Genomic DNA, 14,445 nt, shown 5'->3' with positions numbered 1-14,445 from the left:
AGAACTAAGTGCTTATGTTTTCTGTCATCTAACAACATGTCAGTGAACTAGGAAGAAAACCCAAACCTTCTTGTCCTTCATGTTGTCTACACTAATGAAAACAAGTTCTTAGTCTCTATTACATTTCTAGAAAGTCCAATCTCATCTGAGGGTTAATCTTTCCTGTCTGTATTCTCAGTGGTCTGTCTCACACCTTTCCAGTTATTATTGATTCAGCATCCTACTTCTCATCTTTAGTAAATCTCTTTTTCATGCACGAGCTCATTAGAAACATACACCAGTCCTCTTCTTCGTTTTCTCTGGTTAGTACTTTTTAAGAGTCTTGAACTCTCTTCTCGTTCTTAAAAAAAAGGGTCTACATCTATAAGTTTTTTGAAATTAATCTCTTCCAAAATAAAAAGGAAATTAACTATACCAAACATTCCATGATGAGCACAAAGTCAAGGATGACAAAGCACTGCTTTCTCAGGATTACCGGGGGCCTGAGTCATTTCAGAATCCCCAACAAAAGACTCCTTAGAGTATTAACACAGAGTTCCCCATACTTCCCAAAGTGAAAATGTTACAAGTCAGAATAAAAAAAGGTCTATAACCCAATGGATTCAGTTAAACTAAATAGAAGTCAGATAGTTTTGAACTAAACATTGTACCAGAGAAACCTATTACTTTGCTGTAACATACTCCCTGTGCGCATTCTAGAACCTACACGATGGCCAACTGGACTCTGCCATTTTTTTAAGGTACTTGAGTGTGCAGATTTTGGTGTCTCCGAAGGGCCTGGAACAAATCTGTGGATACAAGTGAGATGACTGCAATCTATTTGATGGTAGGCATTTACCCAGGTTTCAATTCTGATCTGAATGAAGAGCATAAAGACAGTAGTGATTTCCTCAAGTTTTATTTGTAAAGTTCTTTAGGGAAAGAAATGGGAGTTCTTTATTTCAGGATTTGATTCATAACGTCAGGATGAAGTCTGCACTTTATCTCCTTCCCTAAACTCTAAAGACAATCTCTGTTGGTTACTAAAGCACTCCCCTTCCACCTAACACTGACTCACAGCATGTCAGAACCAGATTCCACAGACGCCCTATTTTACAGACATCAACAGGCCCAGAGAAGTTCAGTGTCTTCCCCAAGTTTAGAGCTCCAAATCAGGATAATTCTTCATGAGGTCTAATAGTATTGTATTCCGATGTAAACTATTTTTTTTTCTTTTAAAAGACTCTGTTACTACACTTAGTTTTTCATTTGGCTTTCCATCAGAGGTTCCAATTTCGAAATCTCTGTTTTTGCAAAACTCCCCACGCACCTCACACTCCCCAAAGGGCACATGATAAGTAAATACTTAAGATCGTCCCCAAGACCACTAGAACACAATTTTAGACGACTTGTTGGAAGTGTTATTCCTAGTTTCAGAATTCAAGGGCTCTAGAATGGCAACGTTATCCATCTCGTGCCCCTTAGGTACACCGTTGAGGAAGAAAGCCACAGTAAACCTACAACTCCGAGATGAAAACTCCTAGAGTGATACATGTGACACTTCATCCTTACAGCTGTGCATAATGGAGGGTGAAGGGAAATGTGGCGGAGAAAGGTAACCGGAAAGCAACATTAATTGGAGACTGCTGATTGCTTACTACCGTATTTTAATGCCAGCTAAGTGTCTGGAAGGACTTAGGTAAAACGTGGCCTGAGCGGGCCGCCAGTGAGCATGCGCGGCCCGGACCTTGGTACTGGGACCGCGGCCTTAAGGACCCCCTGCGCGTGTGCGTGCGCGCGCCCGCGGCCTGCCCCGCGGCGAGGGGCGCGGGGGGAGGGGCGGCGTTCCGCACCGGCCTTACCTGCCCGCGTTCTCCGCTTCCATTCCCTGCTGCCGCTCGCGCGCGCAGCTACTCCGGCCCGGCAACCCAGCGACTCTGTAGTACCGCGGGGCACGTACGGCGGTACGGTAATAATCGGACACTCGGACTCGATTGCTGGCAGAACTCGGGACAGTGGCTGGTGCACAGGCTCCTCCCCCAAGCTTCCAATTCCCCCTCCCCTACTAGGCCAGCCCCACCCTCAGTGCTGCGCTTCCGTCTGCTCAGAGCCAAATCCCACGCTCTGTGGTTATCACGTGATGCCAAGCGGCCCAATCACGTTCGCGCCCCTTTCGTTGGTTCTTCTGCTTGCCACTTGGGCTTTCGGGAAGGGTGGAGGATGAAATGGCTGGGAGGGGGAGCACTCTGCTGACGTAAGCTTTTGTCCTGCCTGACTGTTCGGTAGTGGATGGGGGGTTCTTGCGAGTTGGTTAAGTCCTCGGCGCTGTGTAGGTGCGGATTTTATGCTTGTTAGAACTATCCGAGCCTTTCCACCCAACACTGTATTATGATTAAAAACAGTGCTTTGCATTAATTACCAAGTAATTACTGTGATGTAAGAGAAAGAAGAGACTTTACAGTCAGAAAACCTCAATATGTGAAATGATGGTGATTGTAAAAGGGTTTTGTAAAATGTGAAAATTTACATAAGCTATTCTCTGCTTTACTTTTAATGTGTAGAAATATAAAAGTTCAAAGTCTATGAGTAGATGGCATTCAAGCATGACTTTCTCCTTTCAACCTTCTGGGCTAACCCCTCATTTCTTGATGACTTTGCCCCTCGTGTTTGTTTCATTAGTTCTGAAGTTATCACTGGTTTTTGTATAAGGACTTCATTAACTCGGCTGTTTCTCTAGTTTGCTTGATGGGAGACATGGCTGCTGTATTAGCTTTCCGTAGTTTATGCTGTCGTACTAGATGAGTCCAAAATCTCAGTGGTTTACAGCAGGTTTATTTGTCACTCATTGATTAATATACGAGCTGGGAAATGGTGGAAGCTCTGCTATTTGTGTCTTCTTCATTCTAGGATTCAGAAAAGGGCTTTCATGAGTAAATACAGAAATATTGATTTGTATTATGAATTGCTTAAGTGAAACTTCGAACATTTTAAAACTCTTCAGAACTTATATGAATATCCTGCTTATTGGTAGATATCACTCAGAACCTGAGTTATGGGCAGTATTCAGTGACTATCTGTTGAGTGACTGAAGAAGCAACAGCCCATCCTCTTTTTCTCTCTAGGTTTGCTAACTGCTCAGGACCGCAGTCTGGAGAAGGTTTAAAGCAACATCTCTTAAGGTATTCTTTTTTTTTTTTTTTTTTTTAAGGTATTCTTGTATTTTTTTTTTTTCTGGCCGCCACAGCATGTGGGATCTTATCTCCCCCATGGGGATGGAACCTATACCCCCTGCAGTGGGAATGTGAGTCCTAACCTGTAAACCACCAGGAAGTTCCCCATCCTGAATGTATTTTTAAATGCCTGAATTAGGTGAGAATATTGTGGAAATTAAGTAGAAGTGAAGGTTACTAATGGGAAGCTCAAAAAGTAGGAAGCTACCATCTTGGATAGGAGATCATCTCTGATGCTGGCAGGCAGGGCTAGCTTTATGGGTATATGATCTGTGTGGTTGAATTTATTGTTGTTTAGCCGCTAAGTTGTGTCCAGCTCTTTTATGACCCCATGGACTATAGCCGACCAGGCTCCTCTGTCCACGGGATTTTCCAGGCAAGGACACTAGAGTGGGTTGCCATTTCCTCCTCCAGGAGATCTTCCTGACCCAGGGATTGAACCCAAGTTTCCTGCACTAGCAGGTGGATTCTTTACCACTGAGCCACTAGGGAGGCCCGAGTAGTTGAATAGGGCCCCATAATTGACTTAACTGTTCTGCTACTGCCATCTTGAAATTATTTATTCAACAGGGGCCTGCATTTTTACTTTGAACTGGGGTTTACAAGTTATTAGTTAATCCTATTGACAGGTGTTAAAGAGGAAGATTAAATGTGCCAGTGTTGCTGTGGAATAGGGGGGTTCTTGATGGGTGAGTGAGTACTAAAGACAGCAGTTATATTAATAACAACAGTGGTAATGGTGATGGTAGAACTTACAGCAGCATACATTTACTGACTCTGTACCGTGCACTGCTTTAAGTGCTTTGTGTGTATTAATCCTTTTAATTCTCAGGAGGAAACTCTTGAACAGATGTCACAGCTCAACTTTGAAGGCTATCAGGCTGGAGAACAGGAAAAGCCAATGCTCCAGTTCAAATCTGAAGGCCATCTGCTTGAGAATTCCTTCTTGTTCTGTTCAAACCATCAACTGATTGAATAAGGCCCACTCACCTTATGGAGAGCAGTCTGCTTTGTTAAAGTTGTAGGATAAAAGATCAATATAGGACAATCAGTTGTACTCCATATCCTACCAACAAATCATCAGAAAAAACACCATTCAAAATAATACCAAAAAATGTGAATACTTAGGGATAAATATGGTAAAAAATGTTTCCCCCAAAATTACAAAAATATTGCTGAGATAAATTAAGTAAGACCTAAATAAGTGGAGAGATACATTGTGTTCATAGATCAGAAGACAATATTGTCAAAATGATTACAGATTCAATATTATGACAATCAAAATCCTTGTAGCCTTTATTGTAGAAATTGACAAGATGATTCTAAGTCATACAGAAACTCAAAGATCTAGAATAACCAAAACATTCTTTATAAAGAAAGAACAGTATAAGATCACTTATATGTGTAATCTAAAACAATAGAACAAAATAGTGAATATAGCAAAAAGAAAAAACTGGAGGACTACACTACCTGGTTTTTATTATAAGGCAACAGTAATCAAGATAGTGTGGTATCACAATAGATTAAAGTATATCAATGGAAAATAATAGAGTCCAGAAAGACACATACATAGACAATTAATCAGCAGATTTTCCACAAAGGTACAAAGGCGATTCAGTGGAGAAAGCATTAGTCTTTCAACAAATGGTGCTAGAACAATTAGATAGCCATATGCACACAGGCTTCCCAGGTGGCTCAGTGGTAAAGAATCCTCCTGCAATGCAAGAGACTCTGGTTTGAACCCTGGGTTGGGAGGATCCCCTGGAGGAGGGCATGGCAACCCACTCCAGTATTCTTACCTGGAGAATCCCATGGACAAGGGAGCCTGGTGGCTACAGTCCATAGGGTCGCAAAGAGTTGGACAGGACTGGGGTGACTAAGCACACACATGCAAACAGAACAAAACTTTGGCCCACACCTCGAACCATACAAAATGTGATGCTCAAAATGGATCATAGACCTAACTGTAAACCCTAATTCTATAAAACTTCTAGGAGAAAATACAAGAGAAAATCTATGACCTTGGGTTGAATTTCTTAGATATAACAACAAAGCATGACCCATTAAAGAGAAAAATGGAAATGAGACTTCATTAAAATTAAAAACTTATGCTCTTCAAAAGATTACTAAGAAAAAGAAAAGTCAAAGTATAGACTGGGAAAAAATATTTGTAGATCAGATCCATCTTATAACTCCGTATACTATTAGTTTATAATATTACAATATTTTGGCCACCTGATGCAAAGAACTGACTCAATGGAAAAGACCCTGATGCTGATGCTGGGAAAGATTGAAGGCAGGAGGAGAAGGGGACGACAGAGAATAAGATGGTTGGATGGCATCACCAACTTGATGGACATGAGTTTGAGCAAGCTCCAGGAGTTGGTGTTGGAAAGGGAAGCCTGGCGTGCTGCAGTCCATGGGGTTGCAGAGTTAGACAGGACTGAGCAACTGAACTGAACTGATCCATAATGTATAAAGAAGATTTGAAACTCATAATTAAAAAATACCCAATTTTAAAATGTACAAAAGACTTGAACTGATACTTCCCCAAATGGTTCTCAACATGATTAGTCGTGAGATACCATTACCCACCTATTAGAATATCTAAAATTTGAAAAGAGTGCTACACTGTGTTGGAGAGTATGTGGAGAAACTAGGACTCCCATACACTGTTGATGGGAATGTACAATCATATAACTACTTTGGAAAACAGTTCGGCAGTTTCTTAAAAAGTTAAGCTATATACCCACATTGGCTGCAGCCATTCTACACCTAGGAATGTATGCAACTTGGAAGCATATATTCATAGATCTGTACACGTTCTTCTGGCACTCTTCACTGTTCAGAGCAGTTTTTATTCCTATTAGCCCCAAACTGGAAACAACCCACATGTCCACCAAAGGTGAGTGGATAAGCCACGTATAAGTATGTGTAAACATACTCAGCAATACAAAAGAGTCAACTGATACATGCAACAGTGTGGATGAATCTCAAAATAATTGTGCTGCATGAAATAAGCCAGACCAAAAATAGTACATTCTGTATGACTCCATTTCTTTAACATTCTGGAAAGTATAAACAAATCTGTAGTGACAGAAAATAAGATCAGTTGTTTCCTAGGAAATGAGGCTGTGGGGGCAGAATTAGAGGTGCAAAGAAACTTTTAAAAGTGGTGGCTGTGTTCATAATCTTGATCCTAGTAATGGTTTCACGGGTGTACAAGTATGTCAGATCTCATCGAAATTGTATACTTTAAATACACGCAGTTTACGGAATGTCAAATATACCACCATAAACTTGTTTTAAAAAATGTGACCGTATCATGATACATATTATACATAGAAGGTTAATTCTTTGGATTGTCTTTCATTAACCTTTTGCTTAACGAAACAAAACACAATCTTGCTTTACTTGAAATTTACTTGATTTATAGTGTTGTGTTAGTTTCAGGTGTAACTGAAACTGATTCAAAGTGATTCAGCTACATAAACACACAAATATATATACGAATATATATTCTTTTTCAGAATCTTTCCCATTATAGGTTATTACAGGAAACTGAATATAGTTCCCTGGGGTATACAGTAGGTCCCTGTTGTTTATCTATTTTATGTATAGTAGTGTCTGTTAATCCCAAACTCCCAATTTATCCGTCCCTCGAACCCCTTTCCCCGTTTGGTAACCATAAGTTTGTTTACTTTGTCTGCAAAACACAATCTTAAAAACACATAGGCTAAATGTTGATTTCATTCTTCCATTTTTCCAGTGGCACCATAGCACAATGTCATAGCTGTCTGGGTATGGCTCTGTTTCGGGTAACAAACGATGTGCAGGGTGTAGGGTAAGGGAATTAGAGAAGGTAAAGTTCGGAAAAAGAACGATAGGGGCACTTTACAGGAACAGATCACCTTTAATGAGGCGAGAAGGGACAGCAATCTGATTAGTGAGCTGCTGCACTAACCCAAGAAAAGAGTAAGTATACATAGGCATATATATGGAAATCTACTGTCTTAAGGGGGCCTGTACTTCTCCAAGGTTGTTCCGGCTAGTTATCTCTTAACTGGCTGGGGCAAAGAATTCTGGAGATCTGCCAGAGGCTGGGACCGGGTGGGAGCTGGGCTTAATCAACCTTTAATGTCCATTTTTTTGCTTTCAGGTGAGAGGGTTCTTTGTTTTGCATAGAATGGTGGGGAGGACCTAGAGGGGAGTTTTAACTCCAGGCTATTTGGGGCTGTGTAACTTTCCTTCATAGGGAACAACGGAGACCGCTTTTAACTTCGTTTGCTCCAGAGTGGCCTCACCTAAGCACGCATGGCTCAGTATGCGAGTCTGAAAGGTAGAAACGGAAGCAACCTCCTTTGTGCGTGGGAAAGCACACACGATGCAAGAGTCTAGCCAGAGCTCAACTCAAGCCTCGACATCTGGAAGGTCAATTCAGTTATAAAGAAAATGATGAGGGCGCCCAGATCCTGGGGTCTAGAAGGATTTTGGGTAATGGCTTTGAAAAAAAAAAAAAGGCGCATGCTCTGGCTGAAAGTCCCGCTTCCGTCAGGGTTACGTGCCCTCGCCGGCAGTGACACCGCTTTCCGGTCCGGCGCGGGCCTTATCCCCCGCACTTTCGGTCCGGCCCGCCACCACCCGTCCGGGTTCCCAGCGCCCTTCCGCCGTCCTCTGACCCGCTGCCGAGCGCCCGTGCAGCTGGCGGTATAGTCTCCCCCGGGGCACACCTGTAGGCTGGGCAGTGCGGTCTGTAGTCCTTCTCTTCCCTGGAGTTCCAGGGGCGCGGTAAACCATCTGGTGCGGAACCATCCCCTGCGGCCTTCTGCTCGCTCGGCTAGAGCCGCCTTTGAGCTCCGAAGGCCGGGTCGCCACACTCCGCACCCGTGGAGGGCTGGTCTTCCGCCTCTAGGGGGCGTTCGTGCGCCCCGTGCCCTCTTTTCATAATTGAGGTCCCAGGTGTTGTTGACTCCGCCGCTGAGCTGCAGTCGGGCTGGTTTTCTCTCACGGCTTACTCAGGACCTTCTAACACCGGCTGCTTTCCCTCCCCGTCCAGCTAGCCGAAAATGCCCGCGGGTGTGTCTTGGACGTCTTACCTGAAAATGTTCGCCGCCAGCCTCCTGGCCATGTGCGCTGGCGCCGAGGTGGTGCACAGATACTACCGACCAGACCTGGTGAGTGCAGGAGGATCCTTGCGCCTCGCTCCTGGACCACTTCATTTTCGCAGCGGCAAAGTTCATTTCAGTTCATCATGTCCAACTGTTTGCGACCCCATGGACTGCTGCACGCCAGTCTTCCCTGTCCATCACTAACTCCAGGAGCTTGCTCAAACTCATGTCCATCAAGTGGTGATGCCATCCAACCATCTCATCGTCTGTCGTCCCCCTCTCCTGCTGCTGCTAAGTCGCTTCAGTCGTGTCCGACTCTGTGCGACCCCGTAGACGGCAGCCCACCAGGCTCCCCCGTCCATGGGATTTTCCAGGCAAGAGTACTGGAGTGGGTTGCCATTGCCTTCTCCAATGCGTGAAAGTGAAGTCGCTCAGTCGTGTCCGACTCTTCGCGACCCCATGGACTGCAGCCTACCAGGCTCCTCCATCCATGGGATTTTCCAGGCAAGAGTACTGGAGTGGGTTGCCATTGCCTTCTCCGCCCCTTCTCCTACTTTCAATCTTTCCCAGCATGGGTCTTTTCCAGTGAGTCGGTTCTTCCCATGAGGTGGCCGATGTATTGGAGTTTCGGCTTCAGCATCAGTCCTTCCAATGAATATTCAGGACTGATTTCCTTTAGGATTGACTGATCACCTTGCAGTTCAAGGGATTCTCAAGAGTCTCCTCCAGCACCACAGTTTTAATTCTTTGGTGCTCAGCTTTCTTTATAGTCCAACTCTCACATCCATACATGGTTACTGGAAAAATCATAGCTTTGACTAGACGGACCTTTGTTGGCAAAGTAATGTCTCTGCTTTTTAATATGCTGTCTAGCTTGGTCATAGCTTTTCTTCCAAGGAGCAAGTGTCTTTTAATTTCATGGCTGCATTCACCATCTGCAGTGATTTTGGAGCCCGAGAAAATAAAGTCTCTCACTGTTTCCCCATCTGTTTGCCATGAAGTGATGGGACTGGATGCCATAATCTTAGTTGTTTGAATGTTGAGTTTTAAGCTAACTTTTTTGCTCTCCTCTTTCACTTTCATCAAGAGGTCTTTAGTTCCTCTTTGCTTTCTGCTGTAAGGATGGTGTCATCTGCATATCTGAGGTTATTGATGTTTCTCCCGGCAATCTTGATTCCAGTTTGTGCTTCATCCAGCCCCACGTTTCTCATGATGTACTCTGCATATGTGTTAAATAAGCAGGGTGACAATATCCAGCCTTGACATATTCCTTTCCCAATATGGAACCAGTCCATTGTTCCATGCCCGGTTCTAACTGTTGCTTCTTGACCTACGTACAGATTTCTCAGGAGGCAGGTCAGGTGGTCTGGTATTCCCATCTCTTGAAGAATTTTCCACAGTTTGTTGTGATCCACACAAAGGTTTTGACGTAGTCAATAAAGCAGAAGTCGATTTTTTTTTGGAACTCGCTTGCTTTTTTGATGATCCAAAGGTTGTTGGCAATTTGATCTCTGGTTCCTCTGCGTTTTCTAAAACCAGCTTGAACATCTGGAAGTTCTCAGTTCATGTACTGTTGAAGCCTTGCTTGGAGAGTTTTGAATATTACTTTTCTAGCATGTGAGATGAGTGCAATTGTGCGGTAGTTTGAACACTCTTTGGCATTGCCTTTCTTTGGGATTGGGATGAAAACTGACCTTTTCCAGTCCTGTGGCCACTGCTGGGTTTTCCAGCAGTTCCCTGGCATATTGAGTGCAGCACTTTCACAGCATCATTTTTCAGGATTTGAAATAGCTCAGCTGGAATTCCATCACCTCCACTAGCTTTGTAGTGATGCTTCCTAAGGCCCACTTGACTTTGGACTCCAGGATGTGTGGCTCTAGGTGAGTGATCACACCATCGTGGTTATCTGAGTCATTAAGATCTTTTTTGTATGGTTTTTTGTGTGTATTCTTGCCACCTCTTCTTAATACCTTCGCTTCTGTTAGGTCCATACCATTTCTGTCCTTTATTGAGCCCATCTTTGCACGAAATGTTCCTTGGTGTCTCTTAATTTTCTTGAAGGTATCTCTACTCTTTCCCATTCTATTGGTTTCCTCTATTTTTTCGTGTTGATCACTTAGGAAGGCTTTCTTATCTCTCCTTGCTATTCTTTGGAACTCTGAAAAAGTGATGTTGAAATTAGGAGTGCATCTGCCTGGGGCCTAAAACCTTACAGTGGAATCTCGTTGCCATTAGAACAATACATGGCCTGCTCTTAAAACAGTCTTAGGCAGTTTTGAGGTTTTACTGGGTCTGTTACTTGCCTGCCACTGACCTCAGGTTCTACTCTTTCTTCTTCGTTCCCTCTTTTGCAGCCACACACACTTCCTTGCTGTTTCTCCAGCTCATCAAGCCTGTCCCCACTTCAGGGTCATGCCTTTTTTTTTTTTTTTTTCCAGATTTTGGCTTGGTTTACTTCTTCAGAACTTCAAAGTCTCTGCTCAGATATCTCCTCCAGCAGAGTGTTCTTTGTGTGGCCCCCAAAGAATTCCTCTTGTGCTCTTCCATCTTAGTCCTTTGTTTCGGATAGAGCACTTGTCACAATTTGCAGTAATCTTATTCATTTGTCTCTTTACTTGTTCTTTGTTTCTTCCACTAGAGTATAATTTCCAGGGCAGGGAGACTGTGCCTGTCTGGTTTGCTCTCCTGTCTCAATCACCTAGAAAAGATCTTAGAATGTAGTAGATGCTCAGTAAATATTTGTTGAATGAAGGAGTGAATGTAGGCCTTCAAAGGAGGGAGGAATTTAATTTTAATAAGCATTCTTTGGGTTAGAACTGGGAACTATAGATAATTCTGAGGAGTTTCGGTCCTGGGGAGATGGACCGAAGGAAGTACAGTGCAAATAATTACAGGAATGTGCTTGGTGTTTTATGCTATGGATGTGAATGGGTTTCCCCAGTGGCTCAGTGGTAAAGAATCCGCCTGCAGTGCAGGAGACACAGGAGACCTGGGTTGGGAGGATCCCCTGGAGGAGGGGATGGCAACCTACTCCAGTATTTTACCTGGAGAATCCCATGGACAGAGGAGCCTGGTGGGCTACAGTACATAGGGTTGCAAAGAGTCGGACACGACTGAAAGCAACTTAGCACAGCACACATAGACTAAAAGTGAAAAATCCCCCCAAGGACAACCCCCTTTCTCCAGTCTACTCCCCAGTGTAACTACCATTTGTTGGTTGGTATATTCTTCCAGATTTTTACTGTTGTTGAATACACAGACACAGACACAGACACACACACACACACACAGTTTATGGGGTGCTTTTTCCCCACATAAATAGAAACTCATATACATGTTTCTCTGTGGCTTCCTTGTTTTGGTTAACGACTGTATGGATAGATTTGTTTATATTAACAGCCTTTTTTCTTTCTGGTCATTGAATAGTATTTCATAATATAGATATTCCACATATTATTTACTCAATTCTCTGTGGACATTTAGTTGGTATCTAGGTTTTGTGTAAACAATGCGGCAGTAGCTCTTTCTTAGCACTTTAGACTGCTTCTCTTGAATTTTAGGGAATCATCAAGGATAGTAGGGACAGGAAGGGGTAAGAACCTTCCACAGAAATGCAGTTTGTTTGGTCTTTAGCTTGTGCAGGAATAGACATCAAACAGGTTTCACGAAGAGAGGAATGCCTGGGAATTGACCCCTCATTCTCCCCTCTCATCAGCGAGAATGTTCAAGGATTGTTACCAGAAGCTGCCTGGACCTTGGGAGGAGGTGACACGGGACAGGAATCTCTAGAGGGGGCATATTGACTTGTCCCAGGCCACCTCATCCTGGCTGGGTGGTGACATGGGCAGTGGGGGGACCTCCGTAGGGACTTGATGGCCAGGGCTGGCAGGCTGTGTGTAGGAGGCTGTTGGCTGTACTAACACTTAAGAGATTTATGTTCTTTTATCTGTGTCTGTTGGTATTGTTCCAGCAGTTATTGTCACTATTGTAACTATCGCCAGCCTTTGCAGGAATCGTTCAGCCTATACAGCTAGAAGTCGGGCTGCATTTCAGAGCAGAGGAGACCAGGAGGGCTGCCTGGGGCTTGTGCTCAGTGTTGTCTTAAGGTGGAAGCTCTAAGGCAGTTGTCCCTGAGCTCCAAGCTTTGGACCTCCTGTCAGATCAGCAGCAGCATTAGATTAAGAAATTAAGTGCACAATAAATGTAATGTGCTTGAATCATCCCAAAATCATCCTCCCCCACTCCTGAGCTGTGGAAAAATTGTCTTCTACAAAATCAGTCTCTGGTGCCAGAATGGTGTGGGACTGCTGCTTTAAGGGCACCTTTTCCTAGTCATCCAGCTCAGTTCATCAGGAAAGGAGCAGATTCAAAGACTCAAGGCAGATGTTCTGTCCTGGAATTGAGTGTTTTCTGCTCAGGCTTCCCTTTTGCATTTTCTTCTCCCCTGGCATTACTTTTACTTGTTCTGTTTTTCTTAACTTATCATCTGTTTACTATTGGAGGCATAGTAGGTCAAAAGACAGTCTCTGGACTCATTTTAAAGCACTCATTTTTGTTATTGTTGTTGATCATAATTTTTTTAAAATTCTGAATCATTTTAAGTAAAGTGCACTTTAGGCTTTTTGAATTTTACATTTCTGAATTAAAATATTGAAAGCCTTTCTCTACACCACTTATTATGATATATTCTTTTTTTGACATCTTATTTAAACTTAATTTTGTTTTGGAGTGTAGCCAGTTAACAATGTGATAGTTTCAGGTGGACAGCAGAGGGACTCAGCCATACATCTACATGTATCCATTCTCCCCCAAACTCCCCTCCCATCCGGGCTGCCATATACTGTTGAGCAGAGTTCCCTGTTAAAGCACTTATTTTTGGCTGTCTCTAGAAACAGCCGTATATACAGAAACTGCTGTTTAGAACCTGTGCCAACATTGCTAACTTTTGATGCCAAAATCATGTTAAAATTGGTTATATATTTAGTATGTAAATAAGTGCTTTCTTTTAATCAAAGTTCAATTGCCACTTTAGCCAAACAGTGGAAACAATCCAAATAAATATCCATTAATTGGTGAGTGGATAAATAAATGGATACATTTATTTGTATCCATGTAAATGATACATGGTGAGTGGATAAATAAATAAGATGGAGTATTTTTTGGTCCTAAAAGGAAGTATTGATATAGGTGACAAGAGGGATGAATCTTGGAAACATGCTAAGTGAAAAAAACTAGTCATGAAAGACCACATGTTGTGTGATACACATGAAATGTTCAGAAGAGGCATGCCTATAGACAGGGCAGTGGCTTGGTGATGGTGGTGTTGGTGGTGCGAGGTTTGTGTGGAAATGGGGGACTGCTAACCGGTTTGGGGTTTCTTTTTGGGGTGATGAAATGTTCTCTAATTTATTATAGTTGTGTATGTGCAACTTTGTGGCTATACCAAAGGTCATTAAATATTTAAATAGGTGGTATTTAAACCATACCATTCCAATATTTAAACTATACCATGGTTTGTGAATTATATCTCACTAAAGCTGTTAAATATTTTTGAGAAGTCACCTAATTCATAGGTTTTAGGAGGCAGTTTTGTTAATTTTTTTTGCCTATTGCTTTATGCTTTGCACATAGTAGGCACCGTTTTTTAACAAATGAATTGATTTTTAATACCTGTTTTCTGGCCAGGCACGTTAGAGAAGTCAGTAAATAGTGCAAGAAAGAATTTCCCAATGTGGAAAACCTTGTTCAGATTTGTGGCCGTCAGTTGATATTGCTGCAAACTTTCTGTGAGTCCTTTAGTACTTAAGATGTAGCCATGGTGATAGCTGTAAACAGAGGGCTGGAAAGTAACTTAGATCAACAGCAGGTCCTCATAATATTTATCATTGAGTGGCAGGGAGCTTTTGTTCTTTCTTTTTACTTTGATGTTTTTCAGGTCACATTCACAGTGTAAAAAAGCACGGCTATGTGTATTTTGTTTTTGTATTTTATAGACAATACCTGAAATTCCACCCAAGCCTGGAGAACTCAAAACAGAGCTTTTGGGACTGAAAGAAAGACAACAGGAACTTCAAAATTCAACTTTGCCAAGAACTCTGTGAATGAGAATTAAACATATATTTTTAGAA

At 42.7% G+C, this 14,445-nt stretch overlaps 2 protein-coding genes across 13 annotated transcripts in view; one reads left to right on the top strand and one right to left on the bottom strand.

The window, feature by feature from the left end:
* TDG (thymine DNA glycosylase) overlaps positions 1 to 1,996 on the bottom strand; it is a 20,359-nt gene extending 18,363 nt beyond the window's left edge. The window contains exon 1 of the mRNA XM_081595592.1: positions 1,842 to 1,996. Within this exon, the coding sequence (XP_081451718.1) occupies positions 1,842 to 1,864 (23 nt within the window). The 5' untranslated portion in view covers positions 1,865 to 1,996. The remainder of the gene's footprint in view (positions 1 to 1,841) is intronic.
* UQCC6 (ubiquinol-cytochrome c reductase complex assembly factor 6) lies at positions 1,761 to 14,445 on the top strand. Of its 12 annotated transcripts, none has more exons than XM_081595618.1 (5): positions 1,761 to 1,943; positions 3,102 to 3,158; positions 7,465 to 7,640; positions 8,266 to 8,383; positions 14,311 to 14,445. In XM_081595618.1, exons 4-5 carry the CDS (start codon positions 8,276 to 8,278, stop codon positions 14,416 to 14,418), a joined length of 216 nt encoding a protein of 71 aa, XP_081451744.1. In that variant the 5' UTR covers positions 1,761 to 1,943; positions 3,102 to 3,158; positions 7,465 to 7,640; positions 8,266 to 8,275; the 3' UTR covers positions 14,419 to 14,445. The 12 variants fall into 12 exon arrangements, with proteins under 12 accessions (XP_081451744.1, XP_081451736.1, XP_081451739.1 ...); XM_081595613.1 differs by having other exon boundaries at positions 1,789 to 1,943; positions 7,465 to 7,703; XM_081595617.1 differs by lacking the exon at positions 1,761 to 1,943 and adding an exon at positions 2,186 to 2,233.

This window comes from Giraffa tippelskirchi, chromosome 4, assembly GCF_054371585.1.
Source record: "Giraffa tippelskirchi isolate mGirTip1 chromosome 4, T2T-mGirTip1v1.2.pri, whole genome shotgun sequence".
Lineage (NCBI taxonomy): Eukaryota > Metazoa > Chordata > Mammalia > Artiodactyla > Giraffidae > Giraffa > Giraffa tippelskirchi.
Note: the sequence above shows the minus strand (reverse complement) of the source record. Positions and strands in the feature narration are given on the sequence as shown.